Below are 22,212 nucleotides of genomic sequence, written 5' to 3'. Positions count from 1 at the left end.
CATCTCCATAGCTAGAATACATAATCTTCCATTTCGTTTAGTTCAAATGAATACTTTTTAGTGCTATGTGCAATTCACTGCATTGTTGAATGAAGTATGGTTTATTTCAAAAATCATTAAGCCTTACTACAGGCCAGGAATTGTGTTAGGAGGCACTATAGATTCAGAATGGAATAAAATAGAAGTCCAGTCAATCAGGACACAGATGCAGTAGAAGTCAAGTTATATGCGTGGAATATAGAAGTTACAGGAGCATTGGCAGTGGAGGCAGGTCATTCAGCCAAGGGGTAGGCCATCAGGGAAGGCTTTGCAAAGGAAGTGACACTTGAGTTGCAGCTCGGAGTGCAAGTGATCAAGAAAGTACAGTCCAGGAAAAAAGAAAAAAGCATCTGGAAGGAGAATAAATGATTCTCCACACTAATATTAAATTATCAGTGATTTTTAAAGGTTGGTTTTTTTTTTTTTTTTTTTTTGCTGTTATATTCCCATTTCTCATTGACATTCTCACCAGGGTTTATGAATATCTGGCACCTACGCTGTCACACCTCCACTGACTCTAACTGAACACAGAATTCTTAAGGAGTCTACTCCACATGAGGTTCCATGATTAATAAAGTAGAAATAGGCCATCATCCTTAATAAAAGAGTATATGAGAGAAACTTGCTGACCATTTCTAGTTTGATTGGGTGGAGGAAACTCTGAAAAGTTGAATCCAAAAGTGAGGCAGGGAGGCCAGGTTCACTAAAACATCACTTGGGCATTTTTAAACATCACTTGGGCATTTTTAAAAGTTCCAAGTCTTAAGCCACACCCTATACTGGTTAAATCCTAAACTCTGGGGGTGAGGGAAAGGATTCAGTATTTTTGAAGCTCCCCCAAGTAATTTCCAATGTGCAGACAAGTTTGAGAATGCTGCCATAAGGAGTCTTTGTTAGAAAAAGTCTAATTCATCACAGATTAAAAGGGCTCGAAGAATTACCAAATTGTGCTTCCTGGGGAGGATGTCTTAGGGCAAGATGGAGGCCTCTGAATCTGGGCTGTGGTCAATGAGCAGATAACAAGAGTGAAGACCTGAGGGCCTGGCCAGTGAGCAGGGCATCATTGCCCAGAGGTAGAGCCAGAGGTGTGAACTATGTCCATAAAACTGAAGAACTGGCTTTCAGGCACCTTTTCTGTTTTTTTTTAAATCAGTTTTAATGGCCAAATGCCAAGTCTACTTAAAAATGGTCATTTCCTGTTTTCATTTCTTTCTATGCTTTTAGAAATGGCAAAGTACTAAAGCTTTGAGGGCAATCGGCATAACAACTGAATGAGCTTAATTTCGCTACATTGAACTTTCTTTCAAGGTATTAAATTTGCATACAGGAAAAAGCCCAGGTACTTAAAAATCAATGAAATGATATTATGCTCAATTAAAAAGAACATGCCTGCGTAAACACAATACTTGGTAGCACTACCATTTATTTCAAAGTCATTTTGACAACGCACTGCTTACTTAAAGTAATTAGAATTTTGGGTTAGAGATAATGGGAGTACAGAAAACACTGCCCTGAAAGCAGAGCCAATGTCAACACCATCCTAATCTCCTTGCACAAAAAAGAAAAATCTACCTCTGTGGCATTACAGTGACTCAAAATCTTAAGAGAAAAAGACTTCAACTTGTATGTTCACTCAGAATTTTAAAATCTCTCTCACGGAAGGAAAGGTAAAAGTAAAGTTTTCAAGACCTTCCTATACCTCAATGTGCTTTTCAGTTCCAGATGTAAAACTGTATTTGTACTGATACAGTACTATGCAGTAAAGACCAATTCAAGAATGTAATGAACTTTAAAAGCAGCTTCTCTTTTCTCTGCACAGGGAACAATTTTACTGATTTAAATTAGGAACTTCTAGTTGCAGAGAAGGAGAAAGGGAAGGCAGGAGACAGAAACAGGTGATCCGGGACTCAAAGCTGGTCCTTAGCTGCTTTCTAATAGAGGGAGAAGATTGAAGATTTCTGGGGCCAAACAAAGGCAATATAGAAAAATGAAGTTTTAAAATCCACACACATCACTGAGTTTATCCATTTTCTTCTTAGAAAAGTAATTTTGCAAAAGGAAGTTCGATTTTAAAGGATTTGTCTCTTTTTTCCAACTCTGAACTGAAAAGAAACTGTTCGAAGCCCAGTCTAGTTTATGGTTTCAAAATATTTAAGTGATCATAAGCCACCTGTTCAGCCAACACAATGTAAATAAGCTGCATTAATGTTCTTGTTAAGAACTACCTTATCTGTTCTTTGCTCCTTGCAAGTTCTGTTGAGGCAATGCCCCCTAAAAGACAAAGAAGAGGCTCTACAAAATTGTTTCCAACACAGACCCTGTCGCCTGACCAGGTGGGATAAATGCTGTCAAGAATGGAACGCCCTCTAGAGGCTAGTCATCCACATAGCCTTTTGCAATCCATCAGAGCCGCAGGTCTCAGGTGTGGTTCCTGGACCAGCAGCATCAACATTACTTGAGAAATGGTTAGAAATGTAAATTCTGGGGTCCTGCCTGTTTAGCCCATTTGGGTTATCCTATAAACAAAGAAATTTATTTTTCACAGTTCTAGAGACTGTGCAAGTCCAAGATCAAGCACCAGCTGATTTAGTATCTGGCAAGAGTCTTCTTGATTCATAGATGGCACCTTGTAGCTCTAACTTCACAATGTGAAAGGTCTAAGAAAGCTTTCTTTTATATGGGCACTGATCCTATCCATGAGGGCTCTATGCTCATGACCTAATCACCTTATATAATCACCTTGGGGGTTAGGATTTCAACATATGAATTCTGAGGAGACACAAGCATTCCAACCATAGCACCACCTTAGGCCAATTGAATCAGAAACCTCTGTGGTGGGGGTCAGTGATCTGTGTTTTAACAAACCCTGCAGATGATTCTGAGGCACACTAAATTTAGGAGCCACTGTATTGGAAACACTTCACTCCCCAAAGATGTCAGAGAATGAATGTGTCACTGTGTAAAGAAATTAATTATACAGGCATGAACTAAGCTAAACTATCTTTCCTCCAAGTAGGTAGATAGATAAAGCTGATGCTTGTATCAAGCAAGGACATGGAGATATAATTTAGGAAATATCATGAGACCAAACTATAACATATGAGAAAACGCTTTCAGGAACTCTAATAGAAATTATCCCCAAACTATGGCTTTAAAGAATGATCGTGTCCCTTGATGTAAATGATAAAGTAATGTAAATGTGCAATAGCATAAATATGAAAGAAGACTATGGGTAACCCCAGTACCTACACCGCCACCAATCAAGAGGACTAAGCACATTCATGGACTCCCACGGTTTGAACCCTTTCCCATCATTCAGGACTATAGCTTGCCACGAACCAGTTCATGGTTATCTGACCACAGAATGAGGCAGAACATGTTAACAGTCGAGATAGAAATGAAAGTAACAATTAGAAAAAAAAACGCTATATTTTCATCTTTTTTATTGAACATACATAGTACATGTAAAACAACTGGCATAAAATTCATAAAAATACAATACTTCTATGCGATATCACTTTATTCCTGATACAGCTTTTCACGTTCTCCTTAATATCACTGTCCTATTTTAATGCAATACTTTTTCTGCGAAGCGTTTTTAGAGGCTTATCTGCTTATAGAAATACTGCCCCCACTTTGTTTTTTCTATGTCATGGCAAGAGCTATATTTACCACCTCCTTACCCATCCTTACCTTCCTCACACTAAAGCAAAAATATTTTTAGATGCTAAAAATGAGTAAAATACTGAGCTTTAATACTGTTTGGTCATGTATATGGAAACTACTACTATTCTATGTTGCCATAAAAGATACTGATCACCTACAGCACAGGCTGCTACGAGATGTGGCCAAGGCTGAGTGTGCTGTACAGCCCAAGGCCTCTGTTCTAAACTGGTCTAAAAGATAATCATAGCTTGCTGGTGGAGTTACATTAATAAATACCATTACAAAAGGATTCTGTTTGGGGGGAAAAAAAGAAAACCAACCTAATTTGACCACGCTTAGCTCTTCCCAGCATATGCAACTGTCAAAACGGCATTTTAGTGTTTCCTGTACAGAATTTCCAATCACTGCATGTGAACCCATCGGGAAGGGAACGATCGGAGGGTGGGGAGAAGAGAGAATGACTTTAAAAGTGCAATCTTTTAAAAAGTGGAATCGCTGCATGTATAAAACAGCCATTTTCGGGTGCAGAACAGTCACACGTAGAGCAGAGCGCCCTTCCCTCCTCCCGCCCGCGGCCACTCTGGGCCACATCAGCCTCCAGTGCCCTCCTCCCAGTTTTCTGGATTGCTGCATCACTGCTCAAATTCTACTCCTCATCCACGACTCCCCAGCTGCTTCCCTATTTTCTGAAACTGGCAACAGCCCAAGGAATACAAGTCACCCAGCGAGCGAGGAAGAGGGGGCAGGCACCTGAAGACATTGTCGGCAGCTCCCAGCGGAAGGAGGCTCCCCGGAAACGCGGCAACGTGGGCTCTGGGGCGGGCTGGGGGCTGCCCACCCGCCAGCCTAGGCTGTCCTTGCAGCTGTCTGCTCTAAGCAAGCTAGTGCTCCCCCCAGACCAGGCTTGTCCTTGGGCTCTGGTGAGAAGGCAGAAAGGGAACAGCTCTTCAGTGGCTCCCAGCAGTGGGCACCGGAAACCATCCCTGAGGACTCAGGTCTCAAGGACAGTCCACAATGAGGTTAATCTGCCTGTGGTTAATAAAGAGAACACTGTATAATTAAATGTGTAGTCCATCGAAGTCATGGTTTGCTTAGAATGTAAAATCTTAAAAATGTTTCTCAGAACTATGAGGATTCACTGTTTTGAAGAATCTCATTTCACACAAATTAACTTCTAAGAAACAACAAAAAAAATCATACTAGGAATTCAGAGCAGGTTTGGGAGTCTTTCAAAATAAAAATAAATAAGAAGGAAAAAAAATAAAGAGGAAGGCTGAATATATTCATTCCTCGTACGGATATGATCACTCTGGGGATCAAAATCATAACATAAGGCTTAAGGCTTTGTCTTACTCAGACAGGCAATGTAAAAAGTAAAATATAAAAACTCCATTCACTTCTCATTATCGTTTACTCTTTTGACAGAAAAATTAGTCATGTTTTATTGTATATTAATAGAAGAAAAACTACACGTACTACAGTCTACTGTTCTACTGCAAATTATGTCTACTCAACTACACATTAGTTTGTAGATGCATTATATTTGGGTCATTCAAAATAGTTGTTCTTAAAACTACAATTAAACATGAAAAATTTTTACAGTGGTTTAAAGGTATTAAAATATAAACATCTGAATAATACTAAAAATGAGAAAAATACACAATTGCCATTACATTTTTTTTAACCAAGAATAAGTACTTTCTAAGCAACTAAACGAGTAACACTTATTTGACAATTCTGGGAGAGAAAGAAGGAGAGAAGGAGAGAAAGAAGACACACTAATGTCATATGGTTGGTAATTACAGGAATTTAGTCCTGACCATTAGATCCAAGAATCTGGATTAGTAATGGGCAGGAAATGCTTCATTCATAAGAGCAACAAGAAACAAAAGAACATTAAGAAGTGAAACAGGTAATTCCACATAGCAAATACCCACGTCTGCCCCATCTTCTCTTACGGAAGTTGATGACGGGCCCGACGCAACTGAGATGCTTAGGACAGTTACTGCGATGTCACGAAGACAAGAGCAAGAGGCAGGAGAAGCAGCAAGGGGCACCAATAGTCCATAAACTAAAATCGGCCCCTACACTGTTCGGAACTCATGATATTTTCATATCCTTCTTGTCGTGACCCATCATATTTTTTATACAGGTAGCTTTGCTCCCTTACTTTAGCACAAATATTTAAGTCAGGTACAAACATATACTCATTTGCATAGCAAATTTTAAGGGGTGCATTGAAATAGTAACCAATTGATTAAGGTATAAGTATTTTTACAGTCAGAACAACATTCAAATTGACCAAACAAAATGTTTTCTATTTGAAAACAGTTATCTATAAAAGTTTTTGGGATTTGAATTAAAAACAAGGCATGAGTTATTAGCAAAACATTAAAACCATTACTGATGTACTTCTCTATAGGCAGCAGTCATTCTTCTATAACTTCTAAGACCTTGTAAACACTGTTCTGGAATACGGTGGTGAAGTGTGGCTTGGAATCCTTCACCAAGAGGTTACATAAGGGAGGCTTCCCAGCATTAGCAGGATCTTCTACGTCCCAAATTTCAGGCATACTGCACCCAGGCCTAGAGAAATTAACATACAGATTAAAAATCGAAGTACACTATATATGGCAGATGAAGCAGAGCACACTTTTCATATTCTTGTCTCCATTTCATCTTTTCTATATAAATTAACTTAGTTAAAAAAATCCTATTAGAGTTATTTATATTTATTTAAGCTGTCATAAATTCTCTTTAGAACAAGGTGAACACAGCCAAGTTAACCATAAAAAAAAAAAAAAAAGAGACAGACATACAAAATACATGAATTTAGGTAGGGTAAGAGATCTTGTTTAAATTCTGCCTCAGGTACCTAGCAAGACTGGCATTGGATAGCTCAAGCAGTCTCTCCCCACATTTGTCAGATGGGGGATACAACTGGGGTGTGTCATGAGGACTCAGAGAGAGAGAGACACTGTATCTAGCTTGCGCTATGCCCCGCACACAGTTAAGAGGTAATGCGTTATATTGACTTAAAAATCCTAATTGGCAGATATGCTTAGGTCACATTTATGCAACTTCCCCCTACTGTCTTCTAGAACGAGTCAATTTAAAGAAAATCCAGTGGTGCTCAGCTCACATTTTTTAAATGCACAATTAAATTTTAAAAGCAATAGATTTTATAAAGACTAGCAGAAGTGAAATTGGCATTGTGTGGTATTTGTTCCAATAACTTCTGCAGATAACTGTAGTATTTATTTTAAATTTAAAGCAGTGTCATAGATATAACTGTTGGCTTTACTAGGGTTCAAAAATTTGTTCTTTTTTTTTTTTTTGGCTTTTGTTACATTGAAGATTTTTACATTATTATAGTCCCAAATGTCACTCTTTTCTTTTAGGGCTTGTGATTTCTATGTCTTGTGTAAGGAATCCTTCCCTATCATGGTATCATGTGAATATGCATTGTGTGTTCCTCTATGAAAGTTTCAGAGTTCTGCTTTTCATAGACCCGTAATTCATCTGGAATTAATTTTTCTGTATGGTGTGATGTAGAGATTAAATTTTAATTTTTTCCATATAGATAGCCAACAGCTCTAGATTCATTATTTATTTATTATTTATCAAATCCATACTTACACAGTAAGTACCTGTACTTATTCAGTACCTGGTACACTGCTTTCAAATCTATATTACTTGTTTTATAACCACCAATGTAATAATTGATTCAGGTAAGAATCAAAACTGGATGCAAGAACTATCTGGTGAAAGGTTGTTGAGAAAGAGGATAAACAAATGGCCTCTAAGTATCTCTACAGATTTTATAGATTATTAATTCTAAAGGAGATGTGCCTCCTTAAAATAGACCAAGTGATCTAACTTAGCATCATTAATGATGGAATAAAGTGATCTGTCCCTCCTCAAGTGACATAATGGAGAGTATAAAACCCCTCTGAGGTAATTAAAATTCTTGTCACAATTTGCTAAACTAAATCTAATCATGATGGAGGAATCAGACAAATCCAAAGGTGGGACATCCTAGAGGACAACTGGCCTGGACTCTTCCAAAATATCAATAAAAACAAAAAAGGCAAAAGGGAGTTCACAATTTCTTATGTGCTTACTTGGTAAATTAAAAAAAAAAAAAAAAAAACAGAAAAATTACAGAGAATTGGCAACTACTTATGTTTTGTCATAGTTGCTTCACTTTAAGAGAAAAAAAATTCCAGCATGTCCTTTTTATTCCTTCCCAAAGGCAGTTCCACTCCTCTGCTCTCCACCATGAGACAAGCACCATGGCAGGAGTACATATGCTCTCTGCTTCTTAATAACATCTTCAACTTAAAGGTAACTACCATCCCCAAAGGTGCCAAAACATAGGCCTATCAAAATAAAAAAAAAAAAAAGTCACTGTCACTTTCAATGCCATTTCTCAGAGGTGGCTTGTGTAAACAAACCAGCACACATTCTGCTGGACCTCTTTCATCCAAGTTCAGACACACATGCATACAAACAGAGGCACGGATTTATATACGCAGGTGCTCCTGCGGTTGCTTTTACAAAAATGAGATTATTCTGGGACTCCTCACTTGACAATAAAATATGGCCATTTTTCCACCTCAGCACCTAAAGATCTACTTCATTCTTTTTAATAGTTGCTAGTACATCTATGTATTAACAAATCACTCTTTTATGTATGGATATTGTGTTTTCCATTTTGCCATTATAAAGTGATATTGATATAAACATTCTTGCGCCATTATCTTTCTGCAAGCTAAACTTCTGGAAGCAGCACTATCACTACATCACAGGGCTACACAATTTTCACTTTGCCTCTGTCAGATTATCTCCCAAAGGGTTTTACCCATGAGCATTCCCAGGAAGAGTGTTCAGGCCACATGTTTTGCACACTCTCCTGACACCAGATTCTATCAACACTGAGCATGTATGAAAGTAAGACTGGGCTTGGGTTTTCCACCACTTAATTTTCTCACATGTGCCGAGGCCAAACTGTGGCTACACTGTGGGCCATGGGCAGGAGAGAGCACAACGCAAGGACAGAGAAAACTACCAGCTTCTGAGTTCACCTGCTTTCAGGAGAGAGTAAAAGCTAGGAGCTGCCTTTGTGAGCTCTGTCGGCCTAAGCATAACACCCTGTAGTCCTTATCTGAGTTTCCTGAAGCTCCCCAAGCCAGCCAGCTATATCTTTAAATAGCATTATTGAAAATGGGAATAATTTTCTTCTGAATTCATGTGTTTTAATTTTATGTCAACTCTATTATTGGAATTAATGAGAAAGAAAGTAGAGAACTGAGAATAAAAGAGTAGTTAATTAAAAGCTCATCTACAACTTGCATTTGAGTATATTTTCGTACTTGTATTTGAATACAGGGTGTCAAGTATTTAAAGAATAAACAAGCCACACCATTAAGGCCACTGGTACTGAGATCACATCAATACAGTGCCCACCAAAGTGCCGGGCACAGTTTAAGTGCTAGATACATACAGAGGTCCTCTTCCCTTTCTTCTCCTACTTGAGTTCCCCATGGGCTACCCACCCCCGTCCTCATACACTTTTCTGTTCCACTAATCCAGAGATGTCTCAGGCATAAATGAAATGGACAATGGGGGCCAAAGCAGTAAAAGATCCTAATTCCGGCATAAAGTTTTGTCAAGAAACTCAGTCTTCCTTCTGCACTAAATCTTAGTTCTTCTTCCCTTTTCTCTCCTGTCTGAGCTCCCGGGTTGCTTCCCTGCCAGAACAGAAAGTACAGCTTGTGTTTGGTTTCAAGGTTTAAGCAGAGTGCACCTGCCTAAGGTTTCCTGAGATTTATTATCATTCTGGCTTAAATCTTGCAGTAGATGGAGAGTGCTTTTTTTCAGTTACTGAGGACAACAGAGTAGAGAATGTCACTTCTTTGGCTTCCTCCTCTCCACTCCTGCTGGAAAAACACAGCAGGGGCAAGTCAAGGTCCATGGGGGAAATGGAGCATACACCCCCAGCCCAGACTGCTTAGTCTTATGTCCAGAAGTGAGCGCTACATGGAAATGATCCAACGTCAGTGAAATCACTGTTGACCTTGTTTAGTGCATAAGATTTATTGCTATACCTCCTAAATTTGTCTTTCATCCCTTCTGGTATACAAAACAGTTCTTTGCCCATCGGAAAACCGAGGAGCTCCATCAGCATCTTAGAAGATAAAGCGTGTCAGCCTCTACAGTTTCCACATATTCAAAACACTATGCAAGGTCTAGAAACAAGATGAAGAATCTTACATCAAGGTTCATCATTAGCTTAGGAACAAAGAGGCCATAGAGCATTATTTTTATGTTCCAGAAACCTATGGGTGTCTCAGGCTGATCACTGAACCAGGAAGTGAAGCCCGAGACGATAAAGAAGATCACAATGTGGGTGGAAATCTCTTGTCAAGAAACTACATCCTCCTGACTGCAAATGTCAGCCCACCATTCACTTATTACAATGTCCTCATAAAATTATGAGAGGTGTTTGTGACTTTTTTGTCCTAAGTTTATATAACAAAGTTAACTAAAAGCGAGTATATGGATTTCATATATATATTCTTATGTTCCTAAGGAAATAAAACATTTTCTAAATTATGACTCTAAGAACAATAACATTTTGTATAGATCCTAATTAAATTCAAGTCACCTGGGACACATTCATAGGAAAATCATTCAATAATCAACAATTGTTTGGGTTTCCTTGTGGGCACTGTTGACAGCTATGGTTTCACAGAACCATTCTCACTCCCGAGTCAATATTTAATTATTTTGTCTTAACACTCTTGTATATCACTGGAATACATGGTGAATAAGTATGATTAAGCTAGAAATACAGCAACCTCCAAAGGCCTCTGTTTAAAGAGCAGTGAGAATATTAAAAATAATAGTAGTTCATAAAATACTCTTGATTCCTAATGAAACTGCCCATGTCTGTGCTCCTTGTGGAGCCAATGCTTTGGTATTTTAATAGCAAGCCACTGTCATCAGCTGTCTAGTCAGCCAGGTGCAATATTTCTAAACAGTCAACTTCAACATTCCTCTTTGCTTTTAAGATCTAACTTTTGCTATCCTCTGCATAGTGGTCTTCTCTGAGTGGAAATAGTTTTTAAAACTATAAACCCAAGAGAATGTGGGTCACAGTGAAGTTAATTATTTTCCCACTCAAATAAGCTGTGGAACAGCAAGAAGGAAGTGTTGCTCTGAGGTGACACTGGGAGGGGGGGCCAGTCCATCACAGGACGGGTGCAAAGTGGCGTGTGCAAAGGAGGCCCTGACTCTCAGCTGCCTGCCTTACTTTGTTACAATGAGATGCTCCATTATTTGGTTTCAGACTCTGCAAGTCTTCTAAAAAGTCTTTAAAATACATCCAACTTTAAATGAAAGTTTTTAAAAAACATTCAAGGTGAAGATAAGCCATCTGGGAAATTGTCAATGCCAATATAATACCTTTAAGGTAGCATACACATGCAAATCATTATGAGAGAAACATTTATAATGACTAGAAAGGAAAAAATTCCAATTCAAATAATGATCTAAACAGTTTTTTCCACTTATACCATGCTAAATGTTATAAATATCTCACACATAACGAGTAAAGCACTTGCCATAAGACTGAATTAATTTTTCATGTCTTATGAATATAAAATATTAACTGTGTTAAATACTCACTTGGATCTTCTTATACACCAGGACTCTTCTAGAATGTAATAATTCACTTGTAACTTTATCAATTCTCGCTTCACTTCTTCAGCTGCTTTTCGACTATACATTGAGTAAACTATTTTCGTTCTGGCTCTTTAAAGAAAAATAATTGGGCAGAAGATTTTCAAGATTAAAAGGATGCAATCAAGCTATCTGGAAGAAAGCACTGAGTGGAATAAGAAGAAAGACTCTACAGAAGAGTCAGGTCAAGAGAACATTCTTCACAGAGTTCCTGCTAAGGGGCATTAGGCAGGTCAAAAGAAAAAGGTAGAAGCATACATAGCACAAGAGTCCTGGGAGAAGAGGCTTAGTTGAATGCATCCCTTCATTTCCAAATTCAATCTTTTTGCTTGTTTGCTCGTTTTTGTTTTGTATTCTCCATAACCCTATCATACATGAGAGTAAGGCACACTGTGCATGGACAGGGGGGAGCCACAAATGTGGCTACCAGACTACTTTAAAGCTGCCATGCAGTCCCAGCTTTGACAGCAGCAATAATTGGCATTAATGGCTCTCCATTTTATTCCTAGATTGAAAAAACAAAACAAAACAACTAAACTTATTCAGCACAATTGTTCTAGAAATATAAGCTTACTGAAATTGATTGAAAAAGATTTTTTATTTATAAAATATGTTTCACTGTTACACAAAAGAACAGATTAATAAGATTCACCCATTTACTTAGGAAATGAATAGCTTAACCTAGCCTAGAAATTGCATGAAATTTAAACCTACATCTTTTTCAAAGAGAACACAATACTCTCAAGAAAAATATAAAAAACAAAAATCAAGATCATTCTAGTAGGCAATATGGATGAAAATCAGAATAAAACCCTCTTTGAATGGGATTCCATTTCAACTGCCTTCTTAGAATTCAAGAACAAATAGCCAAAAGGAAACCTTAAATAAAAGCTAGAGGATCATAAATCTTCTGGGGAGCTTAAGGATAGTGATGACTAATAAGGACCTGGGTGTCTTGTAGCCCTCTTTGCCTGTAGAAGATGGACAGGCTATGATTTCGTTTTGCTGCCTAGTAGAGAAGAGACCCCAAAGGTTGTTGTTTTATTGCCCAATGGAACCTTACCAGTTTTGTTTCTGATTCAGCCTTCTTATTTCAGCACTGCTTTCTCCCCTAACTCTAGAAATCTCTGTTCACCAGTGTTCTTGGAACACTTCTCATTATTTTGCTGGTTCCCTTCATCACTAGTTGTGTGAGAAATTTGTTTTGAGCAATGTGAAAATTGTATACTAACCTTAACCCTGCATCTTCATAGTGTGGATGATTCACAATGGGCCGAAGCGCAGAGAGTTTAACACTTGCCATTGTGGGCATAGCGCCTGCAAAGACTGCATCTGAAAAGCAGGAAAGGAAGTCTCAGGAAGGCACTCAGTGAATGTTAATCAGGTCTCCTTCTGGTCAACTCCATTACTTCCCAGATGAGAACGTGGAGGCCCAGAGAGGTTCAGGACTTAAAGATTCAATGGAAGAACCCAACTGAAGTCAGCTGGCTGGTAAAATGGCTATCAGGCCCTTGGCTTTGGAAGTCAGAGCCTCCTTCTTTCATCAGTGAAGATTTCTGGGGTTTTGTTTGTTTGTTTTTGTAACATCTTAGAAATCTTTCCTGCTTCTAGGAAATAAGTATCAGATTGGCTAGGAAAGTTTTATAACACCAAGGAATTCTGGAAAATGATTTGAAATTCAGTCATTTGATACTCAGATAACAAAATCTCCCTTGAATAAAATGTCTATTCTATTAGTTCAAGAAGGAATGTTCAGGACTAAGGTTAAAAACTCACAAGGAAAATATGCACAACAAAAATTATTTTAAGTCATACCACATTAATGAGCACTGAGGATTAGAGAAGACTGATGAATCACTGACCTCTACCTCCAAAACTAATAATACATTATATGTTAATTAGTTGAATTTAAATAAAAATTAAAAAAAAAAAACAAATCATGCCATGTCAAACTTTGGGAACATTTGAAAAAAAAAAACATTAGAATTTCTGGAAAATAGCAAAAAGATTATTAAGAAAATATATATAACATTTCTTTTGCAAATCATTTAAATAAGATTGACATCTCTCTTTTCCTGAATAATTTAGAAGCAGCACTGCTTAGAGTAAGGTCACTGGAAGTAATGTGGGTTTAAAACTTTGCAGTGGTACATAAAACTGTGGGGAAAACTTACCTGGTTTAGTACTGTATTTGATCCATTCGATAAGTTCTTCTTGTGGCAAATTGCTGAACTCTCCTACGATATTCCATTGGGTTTGGAGATTTGCTGAACCCTGTATTGACATTGCTGCTAATACAGCAAAAACAACAGCACCAGGATGTACTTTGCAAAAGAGCCATCCAAACAGCTGAAACCAAATGAAGAATACATTTGATAATTGTACAGCAGCCTGTATCCAATAAGAAAAGTTCTTCTCAGAGAGGAATACAGTCTCCTGTAGATAAACCAAAAAGCAAAAACCTAGGGACTAATTATCCTAAGGTAAAGTTCCAGAAACAATGACCAGAGGGATTAAAAGACTTTTGCCATTAACCTTATAGAGGTGGGGTATAAACTCAGGAAGCTGTTCTCTCATTGTGTTCTGATTGCATGTTCCAGTAAAGCCAGGACCACCTATATCATTTGCCAGGCCCGATGCAAAATGAAAATATGGGGCCTCTTGTTGAAACATTATTTAGCAGTTCAAAAGACAAACAGAAGAGCATCCAAGTAGGTGCAGGGTCCTTCTGAGGGAGGGGGCCCCATGCATTTGTGGAGGTCCCACACCTGTGAAGCCAGCCTGGAGTAAGGTTTTCTACCCTCAGTCACAGGGCGGGCTGGAAATTAAGATGCAAGGCTTCCCATCAGCCTCCTTTCCTGTCCCAGCCTGGAAGAGTCAGGAAGAGTGGCTTCATCTCCAGGTTCCTCTGGTAAGCAATGCCTCTCTAACACAACACCAATAACCTGATTGGGAACCATGAGATTGGCTGATTTTTCCAGTTAAATGGTCCACACTCAACAGTAACACTTTGTCCCTATCATTCACTCCTTAATTTCTCTACGTCTGTAGAACCAGATTGAAGCTTCTTGAGGGCATACATATTTTTTTGCTTTTTGGATTATCTATCTACCATCCTACCCTTGTCCCTAGAGTGTAGTGCAGATGCTTCATAAATATTTGCTAAATTTAAAAGAGGTACTGCTGCTGCATCTTGGCTAATGGACTGATGTAAAGGTGGCACTATAGAGAAACATAAATCTGTGAATACAGAGCAAGAAGGCAGGTAGCCAGGAAAAGTAAGTAGCAAATATCCAAATGGCTTATACTAAATTTTAAAAAGTCAGGGAAGTGCATACAAATGTATACTGAAATGAAAAAAGAAGTTTTAAGCTTGATACTGAAAACAAAACAAAACATATATTTGGAAGTAACTGCAACTTGAAACCATTGGTTAGAATTCTTTGTGGTAGGAATGTCAAAACAACAAAAAGTTATTTCTACCGTGAAGTTCTGTTTTCTATCAATATCTGTAGCAGTCACTCATAAATTTAGCGTGTTCTACTTGAGTATTTGTTGTATGCCAAAGATTATTTTAGAAGTTAGAAGGATAAATGAACTGCTTTGGTCTTTGCCCTTTAGGAAAGATTAATACAAAACCACAAAAAACTTTAACTACAATAATTTAAAGAATTTTCAGTAATTCAATATGATTTGGGGGCCATTCAGTAACAAAAGAGGGGTAAAGCAATCATGGCAGCTACAATGCCAACATGACAACCATCTTACCTGTCTTGAACAGATCAAGGAAGCCATAACACACATGTGTGGTGTCAAGAAGAGTTTCAGTCTCATAATTAAAATACCGAGGACTGTATATGCTAACAGTTGCAATGCATGATAAACTAGCTGAAAGAAAGAGAAAATTTTTTTTCACTTCTACGATCTGTGAAGCTTAATACATTGTTAAATAGATGAATATCTAGAAAAGCGTACTTTTTCTTAGTGACAATATTTTGATTTCTGACTAAACGAGTCTTAAAATTCACTTTCAAACTTCTCCATCTTATTAGAAGCTAAAATTATAGAGTCACTACAGCTAGCGGTTCTAGAATTTTGCTCAGAGTTAAGCCTAGAGTTAATAAAGCCCACATTTCTGAATCTACCTTGGTGTTACCATCAGATTTAGACAGGAAAGTGGTAAACAAAATTAAGTATTGTTTAAGATCCCAGAGCTCTGCCTTGGAACAATCATCAAAACCAGGCTGAAATATGCAATACGGTACTATTAACCATAGTCACCAGGCTGTTGCTAGGAGTGTAGATTTTAAAAGTCCTCACCACAAGAAAAAAAATTTTTTGGTAACTATGTGATGGATGTTAGACTTATTGTGGTGATTATTTCACAACGTATACAAATCCAGTTAATTATGTTATACACCTGAATCTAACATCATGTTACATGTCAGGAAAGAGGGAAGGGAAACGAAGGGGAGGGGAGGGGAGGGGAGAAAGGAAGGAGGGAGGGAGAAGAGAGAAACAGGTGGAATCACCAGGCGATAGGAGCAGCAACCAATCACACAATAAACTGGATCACTGTGAAGATGATCAGAACAGACCAAATGGGCTTCCTACATAAATGTTTTAACAAATGGTCACGTTTGTAATAGTCTCATAAAAACACAGGCCCATTTTGAATACGGTAAGTGACAGTTACCAAGAGTTAGAAACTGGAACTAGAAAGAAAAGTCCAAATACATACAAACTGTAAAACAAAGTAAATTTTAGTAATACTGAATCTTTACCTCTCCGTGATCAAATTGGTGTTTTCTGAAATGGAATAAGAAATACTATTGAATCATTACTGAAGTATGTACTTCAATTATTTGCATCATCTTACAAAAACGAATTTTACAACTTGTATAACATTCAAAGGACATATATATGTAAATAAAAATAGCTAACAGTTATGAATGGAAATTGGTGTCACAATCTTTTAAAAGCCAGCTGATTTTTTTAAATGACAATGTTGCATACCCTGCACATTTGACTACATGGACAATTATTGGGCCAACGAAAGACACGCCGTGGTGTTATCAGGTACCTCCCTGGTGATATTCAAGGTAGGGAATGGGGTGAAGGGAATCCTAAAGCCTTCATACTTCCATATGCCTGCTTCTCATTGTCTCTGAGCTTCCTCATAAACTGTAGCTACTACAGAGACAATTTAGGAAACCACACAAAAAACATGTTTTCAGCAGCAGCTCTAGAATATACAAATAGCCACAAAACTCCCCCATGAGTTTTACTTGACAATTTTAATTTCCTGAGAAAGGATACATGATTAGAGACCCATATACTCTCCCTACATCTGCCTCTGACCCTGCACCACCCCACCCCTGCCATCCCATTTCAATTATCATCACAGCAGTGCCAGCTAGCTTTTGCAAGGGGGAATCCAGTCATACCAATCCCTTACTTAAAACCCCTCAATGAATAAACTCTCAAATCCTTATCATGCTGTACATCGTCATTCTATTTCTCAGCCTTGAAACTCATCGTCTACCATGTTCCCTCTTGATCACCATGCTCCAGTCACACTAGACTAATCTTACTCAAACATCAGACAGGCACTTGACTCCCATATTCAGTGCCCCTCTCCATAATCCCTCCTATTCCATTCCTGTTTTATCTCCTAAAAAATGTTCATTTATTGGTTTTTCCTACATTTAAATCTTTGTTCCATCTGGAATTTATTTTGTGTAAAACATAAAATATGGTATTAGTTTTATATCTCTTTGGTTTTCTCTCAAAAGATAGTCCATTGGTCCTAAAACCATCAACAGAATAATTTATCTTTTCTGCTAAGCTGACACACAAAGCTGTGTCCTTCAAGTATAGATTAAGTACTAGGCCTACTGTCAGATTGTAGAGATGGAATTTGAGGTGTGAATAAGTGATGTACTGAGCTCTGCACAGATAGGGAAGAATGAGAAAAGCAAAGAGGAATGACAATCGAAAACATCAATTATCAAATGCTGAGTATGCAATATGAACTATAAAATTAATACACTCTAAATATCTACTTAATAACAAAATGATTAAAAGCATATTTACCTTATATGTGTTTGTTGTTTAGTTAAGACACCCCACATGTCACTAATAATCTGCAAGTAAATTTTTTAACACATTAGAAGAGCTGTTTGGGGAAAATGAAATTTCAACTAAAGTATCTTGTAAACTTTCAAACTTCTACTTAAAAATAGAAGAAATATGGAGATAAGAGATGACTCAGGAAATAATTACACCACCATAATCTTCCATTTGCACAGTCCTTGATCATATCTAATACCCAACAATTCTGTTCAGGTAGATAGCATTATCCTCATTTTGTAAATGAGCCACAGGCTCAGCTGGATGAAATGGTCTCCCAGAAGGTGGAACAACTAGAAAGCATTTCCAGGCCCTGCAACCTGACCTTCTGGCTTCTAACTCACATTCAGGGAATTCAACATACCCAGGTTGTTGGCAATGCCTCTCCCTCAGCATCCATACACATACCTGGGCAACTAGGTGGGAGGCTGAGAAGCACAACCAACCAAACACTGAGTTTGCATATTTAGCAGCAACTGGAAGGTTATCTCATCTGAAATCCTATCCCCAGCATGGGTGTCCACCATGACACCACTGACTGGTGTTAATCCACCTCTTGGAAGGCTTGAGTCTGTAACACTTTCCTAGTCAGTCCAGATCAATTCTGGTCAGAAGTCCTACCCCTGAGAATTGGCCATGATTCTAAGGAGCCAAAGTGAGTGTAATCTTATTTCCAAGTGGCGGGCTTTTAAATATATGAAAATAATCACCCTTTATTCCATTTGAATCTTTCAAGTCAAACATCCAGTTCTTTTAACCCGATGTAACTGTTCTTGTCATCTCCAGCCATCCAGATTGCTGTCTTTTTAATGTACTCTAAATTGCCAATGTTGGTGTTTTTTGATTACCTGCCAGGTGCACACCCACATCAAGTGTGCAAAAGTGTAAAGGAAGCACAGAGTCTTCTTGCTTCTAGCAGAAACTGACTATAAACTCATCAGGTTTGAAAAGCTTGTGAGACTACAAAACTGAACACTACATAACACTCAATAAGGAGGGAAAGGTGCAGAGTCTGATTCTTGCTCTTCCCTTGCTTTTTAATGGACATGATGTGAGCCCGGAAACAACCTCTCTGATCTTCTAATGCTGCATCTGTCAAAATGGGGATAATAATATCCATGTACCCTTCAGGGCTGTCAAATAACCAGGGGAAATAACATTGTATGTGTGATATGTTCGGGGAGAGTATAAATATGTAATATGAACAATAATTATAGTGCAGAATATTCTACAAATATATAATGTGTTAACACAGAATCACTAACTACAAATCAGAAAACCTTTAGAGTCTATCATCTGTTTGTTGATTATAGATTAATCTTTATTCATTCTCTTAAAACACTTGCAGTTACAGAATTCACCAACTCTTAAAAGAAAAAAGAGAATATCACACCTGCTCTTTGCTAAAGACTGGAACTTCTCTGACCTGATTTAAATCTGGGCTTAGAATTAACAAGGCAGGAAACAACAAATGTTGGAGAGGATGCGGAGAAAAGGGAACCCTCATACACTGTTGGTGGGAATGTGAACTGGTGCAGCCACTCTGGAAAACTGTGTGGAGGTTCCTCAAACAGTTAAAAATAGACCTGCCCTATGACCCAGCAATTGCACTGTTGGGGATTTACCCCAAAGATACAAATGCAATGAAATGCCGGGACACCTGCACCCCGATGTTTATAGCAGCAATGGCCACGATAGCCAAACTGTGGAAGGAGCCTCGGTGTCCAACGAAAGATGAATGGATCAAGAAGATGTGGTTTATGTATACAATGGAATATTACTCAGCTATTAGAAATGACAAATACCCACCATTTGCTTCAACGTGGATGGAACTGGAGGGTATTATGCTGAGTGAAGTAAGCCAGTCGGAGAAGGACAAACATTATATGTTCTCATTCATTTGGGGAATATAAATAATAGTGAAAGGGAATATAAGGGAAGGGGGAAGAAATGTGTGGGAAATATCAGAAAGGGAGACAGAACGTAAAGACTGCTAACTCTGGGAAACGAACTAGGGGTGGTAGAAGGGGAGGAGGGCGGGGGGTGGGAGTGAATGGGTGACGGGCACTGGGGGTTATTCTGTATGTTAGTAAATTGAACACCAATAAAAAATAAATTTAAAAAAAAATAAAAAAAAATAAAACTACATATGCTCTTACCATAAGAAAAAAAAAAAAAACAAACAAACAAAAAACAAAAACAATGCTGATATATTGTAATTTATGAAAAGTAACTCAGAAGAGGAAAAACTCTTCAATGGTAAACCACGAGGTAGATAAGCTATATATGAACAATCAGTTGGGTCCTAGTCAGATAGAAGAAAGTTTATAGAGGCAAAGACGTGTGTGTCTACACATGTGTAAATGATGTATCTGCTCACGCATGTACACTTGTGCATATTTATGCATATATGTAGAAATGGTTTGGTGATGAGAAATTGCACCATTTGTCATGAAAAATTATTTTTCCATTAGTAATATTTTAATTCTGCATATTTTGTGGACCATTCTGTAGAAAAGCAAGATATAATTCACAATGTGGATGGTTAAAAGGGTATAAATTTCGGCACAAAAATATAATGCTAAAAAAATGTAAAAAAAAAAAAAATAGAATTTCATTATCAAAGCCAAGTTGGGAGTCTAACAATTTTATCGATGTTGGTTAATACATTGTTAATATTCTATTTTTTTCCTTTTGATCAATAACAAGAAACTCATTCCAGGAGTTACTGAGAAATGCATAAATGACTTAGAATGGCATATATTGAATATTTTAGGGAAATATTACATAAAGCTAAAAGTAATAATTTACAAAGACAAAAATAACTGTATCTGGTCCAATATAGTCTCTTTGATCATGTCTTTCAAAATATATGACTACCAAAACTGGAGCCATCTTTTTCTTATGTCTATTTTATGCTGGCAGATAGAATATTTTTAAGGCCTGTAAATGTTCATCAAGGGCTATTAGTAAGAAAATACGGAATATGTTTTAACAAATCCATATAAAATATTGTGTCATATTAACATGTAATTTAATATACTTAACTACTATGTAGAACAAGAAAGTATTTTATGATAAGAAAGAGCTCTAAAGAAAAAAGAAAGAAAGAAAGAAAGAAAGAAAGAAAGAAAGAAAGAAAGAAAGAAAGAGCTCTTAAAAGGCTCCTGGTGGCTCAGTCAGCTGAGCATCCAACTCTCAATTTCAGATCAAGTCATGATCTCAAGGTCATGAGATCAAGCCCCACATCAGGCTTTGCACTCAGGGGGAGTAGACTTGAAATTCTCTCTCTCCCTCTGCCCCTCCCCCTGCTAGCACTCTCTCTTTTTCTAAAATAAATAAATAATTTTTTAAAAAAGAAAGAGCCCTTAAGTGATAGACATATACCTTTTTAACGATTGCAATAAACACAACCAGAACAACTGGAAGCAACAATGTCTTTGTATACCTCAGTGGAGTCTGAAATTCAAAGAGATGTTTTGTTAGAAGAAAATATTATTTTCAGACAAAATTTCATTTCAAATAATGAACAAAGTGAAGTTTAAAAAGTGTAAGTAGAGCATTTACCCATTTAGGGTTCGTCCAATATACCCACTGACTCCCATCATAAAAATGAAGATATATTTCCATAGAAACAAGCTTACCCAAAATGTCGATTTGAAAACATGAACAAATATAGTATAACACTTGTAAGTATAAGATGTGAATGGAAAGATTACTGTTCACTTTTTGCACACTACTTTTCTAACTAGACAGCTCGACTTAATATTCACCTAAGATCAGTAGAATTCCTTTAAATTGCATGAGCTCTTCCTGTCCACTTGATGGGAGACAAAAATCTTAAACATGATTCCCTCCCACATACACACAAAATAATGACCATGTTTACAAGATAAATAAAAACTTTTATATTTTCTTAATAAGAAACTACAGAAACATTTAATAACAAAATCCTAAACATTGCCAATCCTATATATTTCTCAATCATTTTCAAGTCATAGTCTTAAATAATTCTGAAATTTCTAAGCTGCAATTGATTTGCTTACCACCAATATTTACCCTCACAAAAATAATCCTATACTATTGAGTTAAATAATGTACACTTCCCCAAATATGTTAATCAGGAGAAATCTAGCTTTAACATTAGAAGCACTGGTAGATTTTAATCCTATAAAGTATAAGTAGCATTTTCTTATTTTCCCTCTCATTAGCCCACTTTGGTTGCTTGTTATTCTGTATTAGACAAGTAATTTTGGTAATTTATTAACCAAAAATGCATACTTCATAGTTAGAAGTCTCATTAAAAGATTTTTTATGTTTTTATTTTATCATTTACTTTTATTAACATTTGCATAGTATTTAATTTTTAAATATATTTATTTCTATTTTGTAAATTTTTAAAAGTAACTTAAGCAAAAATTATATAACCAGAAGTATTTTATTATTAAAAAACTCAGGCATTTTCTAATAACAACTAAAAATAAACGTAAAAAAAGTTGTGAGATACTGGTGTTTACCTTAAAAAGGCAATGTCAAAGTTGCATCAAAAGTATTTAACAAAATTTAACTAAAACTCAAATTTAAAATTGTATGCCAAAACTTTATTTGAAAAGTATTTTTTAATATTTT

General features: G+C 37.1%; 1 protein-coding gene across 6 annotated transcripts in view; it reads right to left on the bottom strand.

Annotated features, from left to right (window-relative positions):
• The window catches only part of DPY19L1 (dpy-19 like C-mannosyltransferase 1), a 141,658-nt gene that overhangs the window by 42,409 nt on the left and 77,037 nt on the right, over positions 1-22,212 (bottom strand). For 2 of the 6 annotated variants that reach the window (XM_072783512.1, XM_072783513.1), the window contains 8 exons: positions 20,971-21,042; positions 17,548-17,597; positions 16,236-16,260; positions 15,220-15,339; positions 13,626-13,800; positions 12,684-12,783; positions 11,398-11,523; positions 3,466-6,291 (listed from right to left, as the gene is read on the bottom strand). In XM_072783512.1, coding sequence (XP_072639613.1) covers positions 6,135-6,291; positions 11,398-11,523; positions 12,684-12,783; positions 13,626-13,800; positions 15,220-15,339; positions 16,236-16,260; positions 17,548-17,597; positions 20,971-21,042 — 825 coding nt within the window. In that variant the 3' untranslated portion in view covers positions 3,466-6,134. Of the gene's footprint in view, positions 1-3,465; positions 6,292-9,518; positions 9,645-11,397; positions 11,524-12,683; positions 12,784-13,625; positions 13,801-15,219; positions 15,340-16,235; positions 16,261-17,547; positions 17,598-20,970; positions 21,043-22,212 lie in introns of those variants that run through there. The other 4 variants (XM_072783510.1, XM_072783509.1, XM_072783511.1 and 1 more) reach the window with 4 other exon arrangements.

This window comes from Canis lupus, chromosome 18 (genome assembly GCF_048164855.1).
Source record: "Canis lupus baileyi chromosome 18, mCanLup2.hap1, whole genome shotgun sequence".
NCBI classification, from domain to species: domain Eukaryota; kingdom Metazoa; phylum Chordata; class Mammalia; order Carnivora; family Canidae; genus Canis; species Canis lupus.
This window is presented reverse-complemented; position numbering and strand designations above follow the sequence as displayed.